The sequence below is a fragment of the Lathyrus oleraceus genome, chromosome 5 (assembly GCF_024323335.1).
Source record: "Lathyrus oleraceus cultivar Zhongwan6 chromosome 5, CAAS_Psat_ZW6_1.0, whole genome shotgun sequence".
NCBI lineage: Eukaryota > Viridiplantae > Streptophyta > Magnoliopsida > Fabales > Fabaceae > Lathyrus > Lathyrus oleraceus.
Genome location: NC_066583.1, coordinates 568681616 through 568696673, shown reverse-complemented (window position 1 = coordinate 568696673; position 15058 = coordinate 568681616). Strand labels below are relative to the sequence as shown.

Below are 15058 nucleotides of genomic sequence, written 5' to 3'. Positions count from 1 at the left end.
ACCATAAGGTTGAACCAAAAAGTTGTCATTTTGATAGATTGTGTTAGAGATAAACAATGGATCAAAATGGGAAAACTCACAATGTGTGTTAGAGATAAACACATTGGGAGGACTTTGTGAAATAGTTTATCATCTAAAAGAGTTTATAAGTTTTGTTGATCGAACATATACATGCAAAGTGATCATCGAACCCTAACTTTGGCAATATTTCTCAAATATTCAAACCAAAACTTTTACCGCATTTTATTATACTTTTATGCAAGATACTGTGACAAATACCAAAACCCCATTGTTACCTTAAGCTAAGAATTAAAACAACTGTCGAAAGGCGGTGATATCTCACAATCCCTGTGGATACGATAACAAAAACCCGACACTTAAAATTACACTCAACAATAATGCATCCAAAAAAATAGTAATAAACCGCTTAATATGACTTGGTCAATAAAAAGTAAACCTTCCATGGTTAACTTTGTTGAGCAAAAGTCAACTCTTGTGTGAAAATCTTTAGTCCCTTCCTTTTCAAAGATGCATCCAAAAATGTAGTCATGATCCAAATTAAATAAGAAAGTTCCAATAACTAGGTCAACAAAAGTCAACCATTGAAGGTTGACTTTGACCAAAATCAACTGAAGCACACTATTTTTTTCATTTTCAAGTAATAGTCCAAAATGAGTTGGTCTACTTGAAATTCACAACATCTTGTCCCATAAGTAACAACAAGAGCACCAATAATAGTCATTTGATCAAATCCTCAATGTCTCAAATGTTAAGACAAACCAATTGAAATCATGAACCTATTGAGCCAATTATGTTACCTTATGCAAATGAATGATTTATTAAATAAATGTTGAGAGGACTGTGCAGATGAATTGGAGGCCATAAGCCAGATAAAATGAAAATAGGTAGGGAAATTTTTGGGGTATGACACATCATCAATAATATCTTTTGAAAAGAGTGTAACAATATATGAAGGATTTGATGAAGAATCATCATCATAATAATCATATGTGAAGCATGTTCCTTCATATGATAATTTTTTTGGAGAAATAGTTAAATCGTCATACAAATATTCTCATGAAGTACATTCCAAATAATCAGACAAAGACAAAGACAAAGAGGTGCATTTTTGTCTTAAAGCTACTTGTGATAAAGACAATAATGTAACCACTTTTTCCTACAAGCAAAAATTAATTATTTAATTTAACTCTTGAGCTTAGTAAGAGAAATGATCATCTTAAAAGAAAAAAAATATTGAAGAATTTAAGAATCCTGTTAAAGTAGTTGAAAATAAAAATGATAGGATTAGTGATGAGAATAATGAGCTAAGAAGACAAACATTAAAATCAAATAAATGCAAAAAATTAACAACTTGCATGAAATTTTAAGCAAATTTACTAAAGGAAAAAATAATTTTGATATGATTTTATCCAACCAGAGAGCTTCGTATAATAAAGTCGGGTTAAGTTAACAACAACAACATGATAATAATAATAACTATAATACAACATGATAATAATAATAACTATAATAATAATAAATCATTTGTAAGTATTTGTCACGCTAAAAACAAAATGAATGTCTTACTTATAAATGTAACTTTTGTCATAAGTATGATCATCTTGAACCTTTTTGTTTTGTTAAAATGTGTTATTTAAGATGTCCTAAGGGATATATCTCAAAATATTCAAGTTATCTCAAAACCACTAACTCTAAAGGACCCCCCAAAAAAAATTGGATACCAAGTATTAGAACATGGTGTGTTTTGCATATCAAATATTTAATCATGAAAAGTTGTGTAAATCATAAGCTCAAAGACTCTAGAAGAAAGATGGTTTTGTGATAAATATTTTTGGAAGAAACCTCACCAAGGAGGAAATATAATCTAAAGCTCGTCTCGTGTATCAACAATTCAAAGAGATGCGAAAAAGAAAGAGAATGAAGCTTGGTTCCATTTCTAGCAAAGGAAGAATAAATCTTTTCTCAAAATTTTCCTGTGGTTTAAGGTAAAACATTTGGTAGAAGAATAAATTTAAAACTCTAATTATTCCTATAACAATTACTAAATTAATTGTATAGTCCGTTAATTTATTTATTTTACTAATTAATTCCTTGAAAATGGAAGTTTTAACAAATGGGGTATGAAACCAAAGTCTCTCTTGGCCCAAGCGAACCAAAAGAAGTTGAAAATTTATCATTTAATCGATTAAACCTTAAAGGTTAATCAATTAGGTCTTTTTGAAATTCAAAATGTACGCCAACTAATCGGTTAAATCTAAAAGATTAATCTATTAAAATACTTTAGAGTTGCATGTTGCCTCCATCAGTCAATCAAAGTCAAATGACATTAATGAAGTAATCAATTAAAACCCCATTTAATCAACGAAAAACTCTATAAATAGATTTAAAAATGGAATCACCAAAACAAAGATATCTAAGCAAGAAATTTATCTCTTTTGAAGAGTTTGTTGCCATCTTTGATATTCCTTGCTCCGGATCTCTCTACGAACCTAAGGATCCAAAGAAGTTGAAGATTTTGATTATCTCTTTGTTTCTCAATATCTTTTATTTAATCCAAATAAGAGGTCACATATTTGCTCTCACCGCTGAATATGGTAATCCGAAATTTTGTCTGATACACTATATGGCCGCCCATATTCTCATCCCATGAAAATTTAATATTGGGCATGTCTCTAAAATTGATGTTGTATTGACTTGATTATTAGCCAATAAAGTTGAAGTTAATTGGACTAGTGGAGTTATATATCACATTATGCAAAAGAAAATACAACCAATATAAATTAACTATTAAGGTTAACTCCAACATAATTAACACTACAAAGCAACATGAGTCTAAATTGGCTCACAAATTCAGGCTAGTTAATTTTAGGAAGAAAGAAAATATCCATGCTATTCACTTCTTTAATCTCTTCAGGGTTGTTTCAGGTGGATCTGGCAAAATCACATATGTTAATAGTCGGGAATCTCTAGCCATTCTGATGCTGGAAATCCATCTGAGCCAAGCACCTTTTATGCTCCCATAGTAAAAATAGTTGCTTTTATTTCATAAGGATTCACCATGTCATTGCCATTTATAGTCGACAATATATAGTTTGAGATCAACAAATATCTTAATTTGATCTTGCAAATAACTCTATAAAAGTTATTTACCGTGGACTTGATTTGAGACTCTTTTTTCACTCATTATCCATCATTATTACAACTCTTAAGAATCATATTCATGTTATGTAGAGAATGTTAGAATTAAAACGAAAACCTGATGTAGAATTACACCAAACCTATAGAGGATTTCGAATCAATCTTGATGAATAAGAATTAATCTTTATAATTGATTACTCCTCTTGTTCTTCACGCTTCACTCGAGTGAATCAATCAACCTTGATTGTAAGATGATTATGCTGCACAATTATTAATAAAAGAAGAAAGGAAAAGATGAATTGGAGAAGAAAGGGAAATTAGGATTTCAACGAAAAAAAGGGAAGAAGAAGAGTCGTGAATTCTGCATAGAAACTTCTCTGCATTCAAACTAAAATTTTATTTAAATTTTCTTTATACAACTGCATTCCAAACAATAATAGGGTATCTCCCTATTTATAGGTTGAGATTGCTTGCTCACCAAGCAATCTCCAACTAACCTAACTAATTCAACTAAAACAAACAAATAAAGTTACGTCAAAATTATGTCGAGATACATTTCTTCGATATTTCAATAACTTCTTGTTTCTGTCGAGCAATATGTTTCGACACAAAAAATTACATTCTCAACAGAGAAGTGTTTATTTCTCTAAGAAGAAAAGTTTTTTCCGATAGAAGAGAGTGTCTCTCTTGAATCTCATCTTCTTCCTTAAAATACAACCTTTTATTCATCATTTCTTATTTTTAATCATCATTTTCTATTATTGCGTTGTTTTGTCAAATTCTTGTTTTGCATTATTTTGTGTAAAAAAAAATACTATGGATTTGTTTAAAAATCTGCCAACACAAAATAAAATCAGATAAATCTAATAAAATCTTAAACTTGTAAACTTGGTTTTTACTTTGTCCATTCAAAACTATTTGTATACATATTAATAATTTGAGAAATTTTCTATTTATCCCGTGTATTTTTCAGAGACTTTAAAAAAAATATATAAGTGTATTGTTTCAGCAATAAAATAATTAATTCTCATTCTTTTCAACAACCAAAACATATGTAGGTTGAAAGAAATAGAATTCATTTTTTTTATTTGCTGAAGAAATAGACTCATATGGTTTTAAATCATAACACAATCACATCACCATTTAACTAGGAAGTGAGATAACCAGAAACGGTCACATTTCCTCTAAATAAGGAAGTGGAGTAACTAAAACTACTTTCTCCTAAAGTGTAGGAAACACATATTGACTAAAATGAAAAAAAACTAAAATATAGAATAAAAAATTAAACAACCAAATAATGCAGTCCAAAAGCAACAATTAAAACTCCTCATTGCTTTAGGATTGGGAAACTCCAACTTTTTGCCATGAAAACTCAAACTCCTCATTGTAAACAAATTTGTCAATGGATTCTCTCATCTGCAATAAATCAAAGTCACTTTTCCATTTTGCGGTAAAATCTCTAATATGGGATGTCATATGCAACTTTGAAAGTGGTAAGTTAAAACCTCCTTTTCATGTCATCAATGGATTGAGCCCAATAACAATAATTTCGCAGCTCTCAAATTTAATATTATTGTGTCTCTTATTTCATTACATTTTTTTAGTCGGTAAAGTATGAAATATAACACTTATTTTATTACTAAATATATTTCACTAGTACAATGCATAAATCAGGAGAGGAGACTTGCCACAAATAAAATATTTGGCCTTTTGCAATGAGATGCATTAAACATCCAATCAACTTCAATATTTCTCTTTTGGTTTAACTTATTAGGCACCATCTTCCTTGTTCAACTTCTCTTTTGGTTCATTGGTGTGCTAACAGCTTTCACTCCTCCTTTAGAATTTTTCCGGATATTTCTTCTGCATATTTTTTCTGACAGGTAATCACTTCATCGTCATTTTGTTTGATCTCAATTCCAAGAAAATAAGTCATAAGACCATCATTTGTCATTTCAACATCTTACATCATTTCTTATTTGAATTGTTAACCAACCTTGTCCCATATCCAGTCACTTGTCCCATATCCAGTCATTAAAAGATCATCAACATCATTTCTTGTTTGAATTGGTTAACCTTGTATCATATCCAGACACTAAAAGATCATCAACATAGAGGGAAGATATGAGAAAATTATTTCCCTTATGTTTCATATAGAGTGGACTCGGATATGCATTTTACAAAACCTATGCTTAATAAGTGACCTTTATCTTGGATTGTCAAAGAAATTAGTTTTAAATTGTGGCATTTAAAATATCAATTAGAGTCTTAAACGTGGCATTCAAAATATCATAAATATTTTTTTAGTATTATAATAAAAAATTAGACATTTCTTATCAATTTATTAATTAAATTAAATAATTTTTTTAATATTATAAAAATATTAATTATGAATTTATATACAATTTCTTTTATTTCACATTTTTACTGCGATTTCCTTTTGCACCAAACTAAATGCATTCGAAAAAATCCATCCAGGCAGATCACATGGAATTTTAAAAGTTTTCTAAAAAATAGTGAAAAGAAAATTTCTAATAATTTAACTCAAGTTTATTTTCATCAATATCGGTCGGTACATAGGTTTCTTTTTGTTTCACATTTCGACAAATTAATTTGTTGTTTGGGACACACCAAGTTTATTTTTGCGACACGAATTTCTTAACCAAGATAATCATCGAGCTTAGTGTGACTAATAACTATAACATGTATATGGCCTTGACAATATAACAAAACTAAACACAAAGGTTTCAATTTTTCGATTCTAAGACAATGTTATTCAAACTGTCACTTGCTGCACTATAACAAATATCAAAATCCTGCAAATGAAACTTTAACCTGTATGAATTTGGGTAGCCCTATTTGTTTCAAGCACAACTTAAGAAAACCGCTATAAGAAAAACAAATCCTGCATATCCATGATGCTTTAAACATTATCCAAAATAATATGTAAGACTAGCATTATGCTACAAGTTGAAATCCCAGTTCTCGCACAGACATTTACAAGATGACACAGGGGCTATCCAAACCAAATGCCATTCATGAAGCATCTAGTTCGAGCAGCATCCAAATCTCTTGAAAACCGAAGAATCCTCTTTTACATTTATTGTCTGTCCTATAGATGGGACTGCAGAGGAACTGCCACTTTCCCCAGCCTCAACTGCTTTCTTGCTCACTATATGGTATATCTGAGAAAGAACCTCACTGAATGCATTCTCAACATTTGTTGCTTCCAAAGCAGAAGTCTCCATGAAGTAGAGAGACTCCCTTTCTGCAAAAGACTTTCCATCTTCTGTTGGTACAGCAACAAGGTGTCGGAGATCCGACTTATTTCCAATAAGCATGACCACAATGTTGGGGTCTGTGTGATCTCTCAACTCTTTCAACCACCTGGCAGCATTCTCAAATGTAGCACGGCGTGTGACATCATAGACAAGTAAGGCACCAACAGCTCCTCGGTAGTAAGCACTAGTAATGGCTCGGTATCTAAAACAAAAACACAGTTCAAGTCAGTAAATAAAGTAGCTGGCATGGAGATAAAGAATTTCTCCACCTATTTGTAATGGCATGAATAAATCTCTTTCAAATACATTGCAATATGATGCATGGGTACAGGTAAGGTAACGGTACTAGTATGGTATTTCTTTTAAAATCAAGGCACGGGTATGCAATAAAAAACTAGTTTTTCTATATAATATAACATGAGAAAATTAAATTGTTCAATTCACAACAAAACATAACAATGAAAGTTCAAAAGATAAAAAAATTGTATTAAGTTACAAAAAAAAAACTAAATACATAAATAATATTATTAGTATATTAGAAACCCACAAATCAGTATATTAGAAACCCGCGGATCGCAATAGAATACAACAAAAACAACAAATCCTTATCCCACTAACTGGGGTCGACTACATGGATCAACTTTTGTCATAATGTTCTATCCATTACCTCGAGATCTTAATAAGGTACTTCACAATTTTAGAAGTACCGATGCTTCATGCTTCAGAGATTGCAACAGAAATGCATGGACCAACTCAATTTCTTCATATAAAATCCATTACAAAAATTTTGAGGAATTTTAATAAGTAATAACGAACAATTGAAACTAGGCTGCTTCAAAATTAGAACCACCACCACAACATATTTTGCTTGAAACAGAGTTCATATGAACCCACTATCATTGAATAAATGTGAAAGAATATTCCTGGACACATCTTAAAATGGCTATAACTATCTTTTGATTTTCCTTCATTCTATTTTCTTAAGAGATAGTCTGTTAGGATATAGAATAACAGGGATTGAAGTAGTTAACACTTGAGAGTAATTAGAGCATTTGGCAATTACTTGTTTAAATAGGAGGACACGAGGATACAGGGGAGTCATCAAGTACTGTCAACACTTAGTGAAGAGAGCAGTGATTCTGTTGTAGAAGGGAAAACTCTTGGAGGATATATCTCGCTGTCTCTCTCCCCTATTCTTTCTCATTCATTCAGTAAAATACTTATTCCTTTTCAATGATACCTCTCTTCATTCTGATTTCTCTTATTTATACAAACTATTCCCTTCCATCTTACTAACTAATTGTCCCAAGTTCCAACTACATCAATGTTTCTATATCCTAACATAGTCACACACTATATCTAGTTAGTGTATCATGCAAATAAGATTTTTTGGGTCCAAATATAGTTATATACACAAACTAAAGGACCATACTTTTTCCAGAACATAAGATGTTAGTAATTAGTTGTTATGTTACTTTTCTCCTTCATCAGGTTTGAACTCGGAACCTTTTACTCCTCCAACTCCTTAGCTCAAATCAGTTGAGCTACCCAACCTCTGCCAATGAACAATGCATGTTAAGCAAGTAGTTAGCTGCTGCATACTATCTTTTCCATATAAACAGCTAAAGACTGCCTAGGAAATAAACATGTGTTCACCTGGGGTTCGCCGAGTGGTAAGGATAAGGCTAATCTGATGTTATGAAAACAATGGCCTCTGAGGTAGGGGAAAAGTACAAGAAAATGGCCTCTGAGGTAGGGGAAAAGTACAAGAAAATGGCCTCTGAGGTAGGGGAAATGTACAAGAAAATGGCCTCTGAGGTAGGGGGAAGTACAAGAAAATGGTCTTTGATGTAGTTGGATACACAAAAAGGATTCTACTGATGGTTGTCTCATCTCATTCTCCTGTTGTACATTTTCCTACACTTGGTGCTGCAGCCAATTCTGTAACAGACCCACATGGCCGGCTAACTATTTTTGCCTTCTATCTTTGTTGTTTTTTAATTGATAATTACCAAAAGAATGGAAGGGTAAGAACTCCTATGGATTAATGCAACTAGATCTACCACCCCCACACCTACCTCTATATATGTAGGAATTGTAGATATAAAGTGTAGAAGAATACACCAAAAAACAAGTAATTAACAGCATACCAACCATATAAGTATCTAGTATTAATCATTAAGCATGAATTAGTTCACCAAGGTTACATGGAATAACATATAAGGTTTGCAAAGGAATTCAGGGCCAGTTGGGGTGTCATAACTTGTACATAATTAACAATTTAATAAGAATTACTAATTTATATTAACAAGGACAATAGTCACTTTTCCAATAGTCTGCTAATCATTTCATGTGGTTGGTTACGTAGATTCAAAATACTTATATGTATTTTTTTTTAAAAGGTACAGATATAAAGGACTTGATGCTTTACAGACCAGAGACCTTCATCAACACAATTTAGAACAAGTCTCATATGTACATGAACCATGGTCATAAAGCAAGTCAAAAACTGTATGCCATATGTGGATTATAACTTATAAGCCACTGGAATAGAAGTGATAAAGCCAAGAGAATAAAGCTTGCATTCCTTAGTGGAAGTTTCCCTAAAAAAGGGTGTAGCTGGTAGTTTGAAAATTGAAATTAGCATGGCTGATTATCAATTGTTTTGCAATAACCAAAAAACCCTATTTCTAATTAAAACCCAATTAATATAATGAAACCTCTAGAGTGTTTTTGGCTTTAGACTTTAGAGTACTGCAACATTGTTCACAAAATCAACCGCAAAAAGTATGAGATTTAGCTATTTGGCAAGGCCCCGGTAGTAGTTGCATATTTTCAGATATAAGGTGACTGAGCTCTTTAAGTTAGTATGTCTTTCGATTTTTTTCACTAACATGTCAAGTTTGGTACTAGTTACAGAATCTGCACAAAAAAATAACAGATGAGAAAAGTGCAATTTCAATGATGTAGGCAGGTCCAATCCAAAGTTGTCAAACACGAGATTTTACGTCAGTGTTGTGTATGATTTCATGGAGAATATTAAAATTGATTTCTCTTCCTAGCAAATGAATATTTAGTAAAAAAATTCAAGTGTGGGTTAATGTTGGACAAATTAAATTTTTCCTCAGAACCTCAGTTTGACTAGGAGCGCAGTTGGAGCTATAGGTTAAGACCCAACATCGCATTGTTCACCTCCTTTGAGTGTCATCGATTGCGGATGATGGACCATTGAAGAAATCCAAAAACCCACCGTAAAATGCCATTTGTCAGCTGTCAAATTATCCGCTATGGCTGATATTTGACTACACTGACTTCTTTACAGATAGTTCAAGTTGGGATGTTACTATGTTAGATGGATTTGTGCAGCCTGGTGCTACTACCGAAGTTAATGTGGTGTACACATCTTAAGCATGCTTGGGAGATTCATCCAAGGTAGTTAAAATTGAGATTTCACACAAAATTTGGAAAGAGAAATTAAAATCATAACATGGATAGTAAGATTATGTTCTTCCTCAAAAAAAAATGCAAAATTCTTCCTCAAAAAAAAAATGCAAAATTCATAAAACTCATATATTCATATATATGCATATAAAATAGTACAAGTACGATCAAGAAAACCTATAAATCATATTCAAGTACTTTATAAATAAGTTAAAATTCATAAGCATAAGTAAGTCATACAAAATTATAACTTAACTTCACAAGTCTAAAACAAAACAACTAAAACTAATCAAAGAAAACACCAAAAACACCTAATCCTACAGAACAGAAGACAGAGTGTGACATGTAAGAGAGACAGACGAGGCGGAAGCAGGCAAAAAGGATGAGGCACAGACAGCGGAACAATCATGAGGGAGCGAAAAGGTTGTGCATGAATTGATTGTGTTTTAAAATAAAAACAGAGGCTTTGTAAAAATAGAAAACATGTCAGGGTTTTTTAAAACCCACAAATAGACAACAGATCATCTTCTCAGCCTGCGCAGAAAGGAGTTTCCGTAACCCTCGCGTGAGTGGTCTTGGTCGTAATGCCACACCCAAAATCACAGATCATACTACTCTGCAGTTAGCCAGTGAGGTTCTACCTGATTTCACCAAAATTTGATTGTGTGTGTATTATTCTTTGATGTTGAGGTCAAGCATAGACGTTGAATAGTGCATTTTTCTATCAAAAACTGATTTTGACTACCATGACTTTAGGAAACTCATTAAACCTTAACATGATATGATAATTATAATAAATTAACTGCCAAATACCCAAAAGTATATCCTCATACACTCTTCACTTTTTAGCTTAAATTATAAACTGCCCAAAATTGTCAAACAAAGCATTTCCTTAGACCCTTCAGTCTTCAACCTTACATCTTTACTCCTCTTCAGCCTTTTACTACTGTCCCAAATATTTACACGAGACAAACCAAACAGATATTTTGACCTAACAAGAGGAGTACTACTTGGAAGCTCTGTATCACGAAAATCTCTGAAAAAATGTGTGTTTGTGTCCGTGTCTGAAACCGACACTAGTGATTACATTTAATTTATTCATTTTTTCAAATTTTTACCGGTGAAAACATGTCCGGGTCGGTGTCGTGTTTCCGTGTCCGTGCTTCATAGCTTGGAAGTGATTCAAACAGCAATAATCAAAATATCTACTCATCTTGATCATAATTTCACAAAATCATATGCCCAATATCAAGTCTAGAGAAAATTAGAGTTCACAAATCCATAATTTATATAAAAATAAAAATAAAAACACAACTGAAGTCTTTGAAATAACATTATACAAAATGATCAATCAATTGCGATACCGAAGGAGTTTTAAAGACTAGGTCTAAGATCTGAACCCTAAAAAGTAAAAACCAATATATTCACTAACTTACTAACATTTATCAATTCAAAAAATAATAATAATCAATAGGGAATTAAGAACAACACAATAAGAGTTCTAAGAAACAGTTACAAATATTTTGAAATTTTTAAAATTAAAAAAAAAAAAAAAGATGAAAAGGGAAGAAAGAAATATATACCTTTCTTGACCAGCAGTGTCCCAAATCTGAGCCTTAATGACTTTGGAATCAATATTCAAGCTTTTGGTAGCGAATTCAACGCCAATAGTGGACTTTGATTCCAAATTGAACTCGTTTCTGGTGAACCTAGAAAGCAAGTTGGATTTTCCAACTCCGGAATCACCGATGAGGACGAGTTTGAAGAGGTAATCGTACTCGTCATCTGCTCTGTAGCCAGCCATGATTGAACTGTAAAAATTTGATTTGAGTGGTTTGTTTCAAGTATTGGATTTGATGTTGATGTTGATGTTGTTATGTAACGGAAAAGAAGAACGTTAGAGGGAATTTTGGAATTGGAAGTTTTGTTGAGTTTTGATGTTGCGAAATGAATGCACGCTGGATTGTGGGGATCGTGTAGATAGCCAAGACTATCGCTTTTCTCGTTTTATTATTATTTTGTAAATATATTAGGTCGGTAGTGGTAAGATATTTCGATTAAAAAAATTAGTAGAAATCAAAACTTTGTATTTAAATGTGTATTTATAAAATCATGAGAATAATAATTTGTAATCAAATCTAGTGAATTTTCTTTTAAAGTAACCATTTTTCTAAATTAAATTTTAAAATAATTAATTTTTCAATAAAATAATCACTTTTCTCTAATGATGTGTCACCTAAACTAGCGAATCCTATTAACTTTCAAAGTTGACGTCCTTAGCCTTGGCGCATGCATCTTTCATTTTTTTTTTTACGTTAATTGGTGTTTTTGTTGTCCAAACTGCAGCATCATCATGGTTAATCTGATGAGTTTTTGTTGTCCAAACTGCAGCATCATCATGGTTAACCTGATGATCAAGACTCAGATATGTCATCCAGATAAATTGTACAAAAATATGACCGGAATAGATATATGTAATTGAATAATTTCTTTTAAATCAAATATAGAGTTATGTAGTAGTATTATATTGTTTGGTTCATTGTGGTCTAATAGATTGTGATAGACTACTATAACGTGTTTCGGACATCTATTGTAGTTCATCCTTTAATTGGAAGGTGCATGCGCCACATGCATTGACGCGTACACTTGCGCATGTGGCATCAAGACATGCATGCATCAATGCATGTGGCGTCTACATGCATTGGTTTTTGCAAGCATGCGTCAAGGCTAAGGGTGTCTTATTTAAAAGTTAATAGGATGCGCCAGTTCAATTGACGCATCAATAGGGAAAATAGTTATTTTGATAATTTTTTTGAAAAATTAATTATTTTGGAATTTAATTTGAAAAAAATGGTTATTTTAAAAAAAAAATTAACCGTTAAAAGACTATTTTGTGTTGGTTAAACAAATATGAGTTAAAGAAATTTCAGTACAATTTCGGTGTAATTTTATATTATCATTCAATAGAATTATAATATTTTAAAATATTTTTTTAATATTTTAAAAATAAAAATCTCTTTATTCTTTATTGATTAATAATATAAAGAATATTTTATATATTTCCCATACATATTTTATTTCTCAAAAAAACATAATCAAGATTCGTAAATATTTTTAATCATATAGCATTTTGGTGATATATGATTCATCGAATTTATTATTTTTATATATAATATTTAAAAATATTATACTTTTTATATTTTTATTTTATTATTATTAAATAGTGTCTATTATATTTCTTCATGGTAAAAATTCATTGTATTATGTAGAAAACTTTATATGAATATTATTTTTTGAATTTTTTAATAAGTTTTAATTTAAAAATTTTAATAATATATATGGTAATATATAAATATAAATAAATATTGCTGATAAAAAAATTAAGTATTTTCTAATTCATATATTGTTTAAATTTTGTTTTATACTCATAGGATTGATTTTTCAAAATTGGATTACATTCCGGAATTCTGAAAGTGAGTTATGATCCATTGAGGTCGAGTATGGAAAGTTGGTATGCAAAGTATTTACAGAGAATGACAAGTGTCGAGTTGCTATAGAAGAGACAAGTCGGAGTCCAGGTTGAATGGTTTTTAGTAACATGTTTTTGGACGATATGTACAGATTGGCGTAACGGCTATAGGTTAGCTCCATGGTTGCATGAGAGTTACAGAAAGCGATAAAAAAGACGTTACATGATAATAATGAGGACAACGGGAGTTATGATCATCATTTAAGGATGGAACTTCAGTGGACACTTCTTAATGATCTCTGGAAGTGAGATGGGTATAAAAAGGCTACCCACATAGGGAAGGGGGGACAAGGAAAAAGCAATCAGGTAACATTGGAAGTCTCATTATGTTTGTGGTCTCACCTGATTCTCTTCAAGGAGATTATCCAAAAAGTGTTTATCAGGAACATTTGGTGCCCATTCATGGGTGAAGGAGAAGAGCGATCCAAAACGCAGCGGAATTTAAAATTTATCCTTTAGTAATTCTTACGAATGAGCATGATCAGTGATAGAATTGTTACCTCTTGTGCTGATTGTAACCTTTGATGCAGATCTACGAGCGATCACGAACATTGAACGATGACAACGCCTCTACTCAGTCCACACGAACGAATTCCTTCAATCTCAGTGCTAGTTGCTACGTATGAAGGCTTTGAGTGAGAGAGAGAAAGAGAAACGAAATTGCAACTGCACAAATGCTTCTACACAAGGGTTCTATTTATAGAACCACTTGTGTGGGCTGCAAGCTAAAAATCCCACTCAAGTGTATGTGGCCATGTATACATGTATTTTTGACGCCATGAAATTAATAAGCAGAATAGTGTTTTCGACAAATGGAGATGCTTGTCTGACACTTCGACAGATTGGTGGTTCGATATTTCGACAAGAGAAGATGTCTGCAAATGAAAAGACATCTTTGACAAGTATGGATGATGTTATGATATTTCGACAAATTCGACAAGTCTGAGGAGACGCGTCGTTTCGACGTAAAGCGGAAATCCAAATTCAAAAGAGTTATGACGTTTGGCAGAAGACGCGTGGAAGCACCTAGCGAAAGAAAGTTATGCAGAGAGCCAAGTGTCATAGTTTTAGGATTTATTCGTTAGTGATAGTTATTTTGTTTGTATATAAATAGGATAGTTGTTATCAGAATGGGTGTGTGAAAAACTTGTACAAAAATTCCTGCAAAATACTCAAAGTACCCGTGTGAGAGAAAAGAGTCTTATCTAGAAAATGTACGTGTGAACAAACACCATTTCTTTAAAGTTTCATCTTATAAATTTCAAAGTTCTTTACCAATTTTTCTTTACATTTACCAGTCATTTATCCTTTGCATTTACTTTATGCAGTTTATTCTTCGCCATTTATCTTAGTCTTGTTAAGTTTACTTTTACTTAAGCACTTTTAGTCAATATCTTTCGTACATGAAAGACTTAGTAAACCAAATAAAAGATACAAAGGTTGTTCTAAAGATTTACAAAGTTATTTAAATTTGCACATGTCCTAGGATTTGTATGGTTGATCCTGCAAGTAACCAAATTCGACAAGTTTTGGAAAACCAGAGGTTGTTCGCCAAATCAACAGCGAACAAATTGGCACGCCCAGTCGGACCAGTGAAAAATCTAAAACTTAAATAATCTTAAATCAAGGTTTCTTCTTCGTTGTATGA

At 31.9% G+C, this 15058-nt stretch overlaps 1 protein-coding gene across 1 annotated transcript; it reads right to left on the bottom strand.

Annotated features, from left to right (window-relative positions):
* Window positions 1–5892: 5892 nt before the first annotated feature.
* Window positions 5893–11934, bottom strand: LOC127086526 (ras-related protein Rab11D). The gene is made up of 2 exons (XM_051027304.1): window positions 11465–11934; window positions 5893–6642 (listed from the first exon to the last, which is right to left on the bottom strand). Exons 1-2 carry the CDS (start codon window positions 11683–11685, stop codon window positions 6207–6209), a joined length of 657 nt encoding a protein of 218 aa, XP_050883261.1. The 5' UTR covers window positions 11686–11934; the 3' UTR covers window positions 5893–6206.
* Window positions 11935–15058: the final 3124 nt, after the last annotated feature.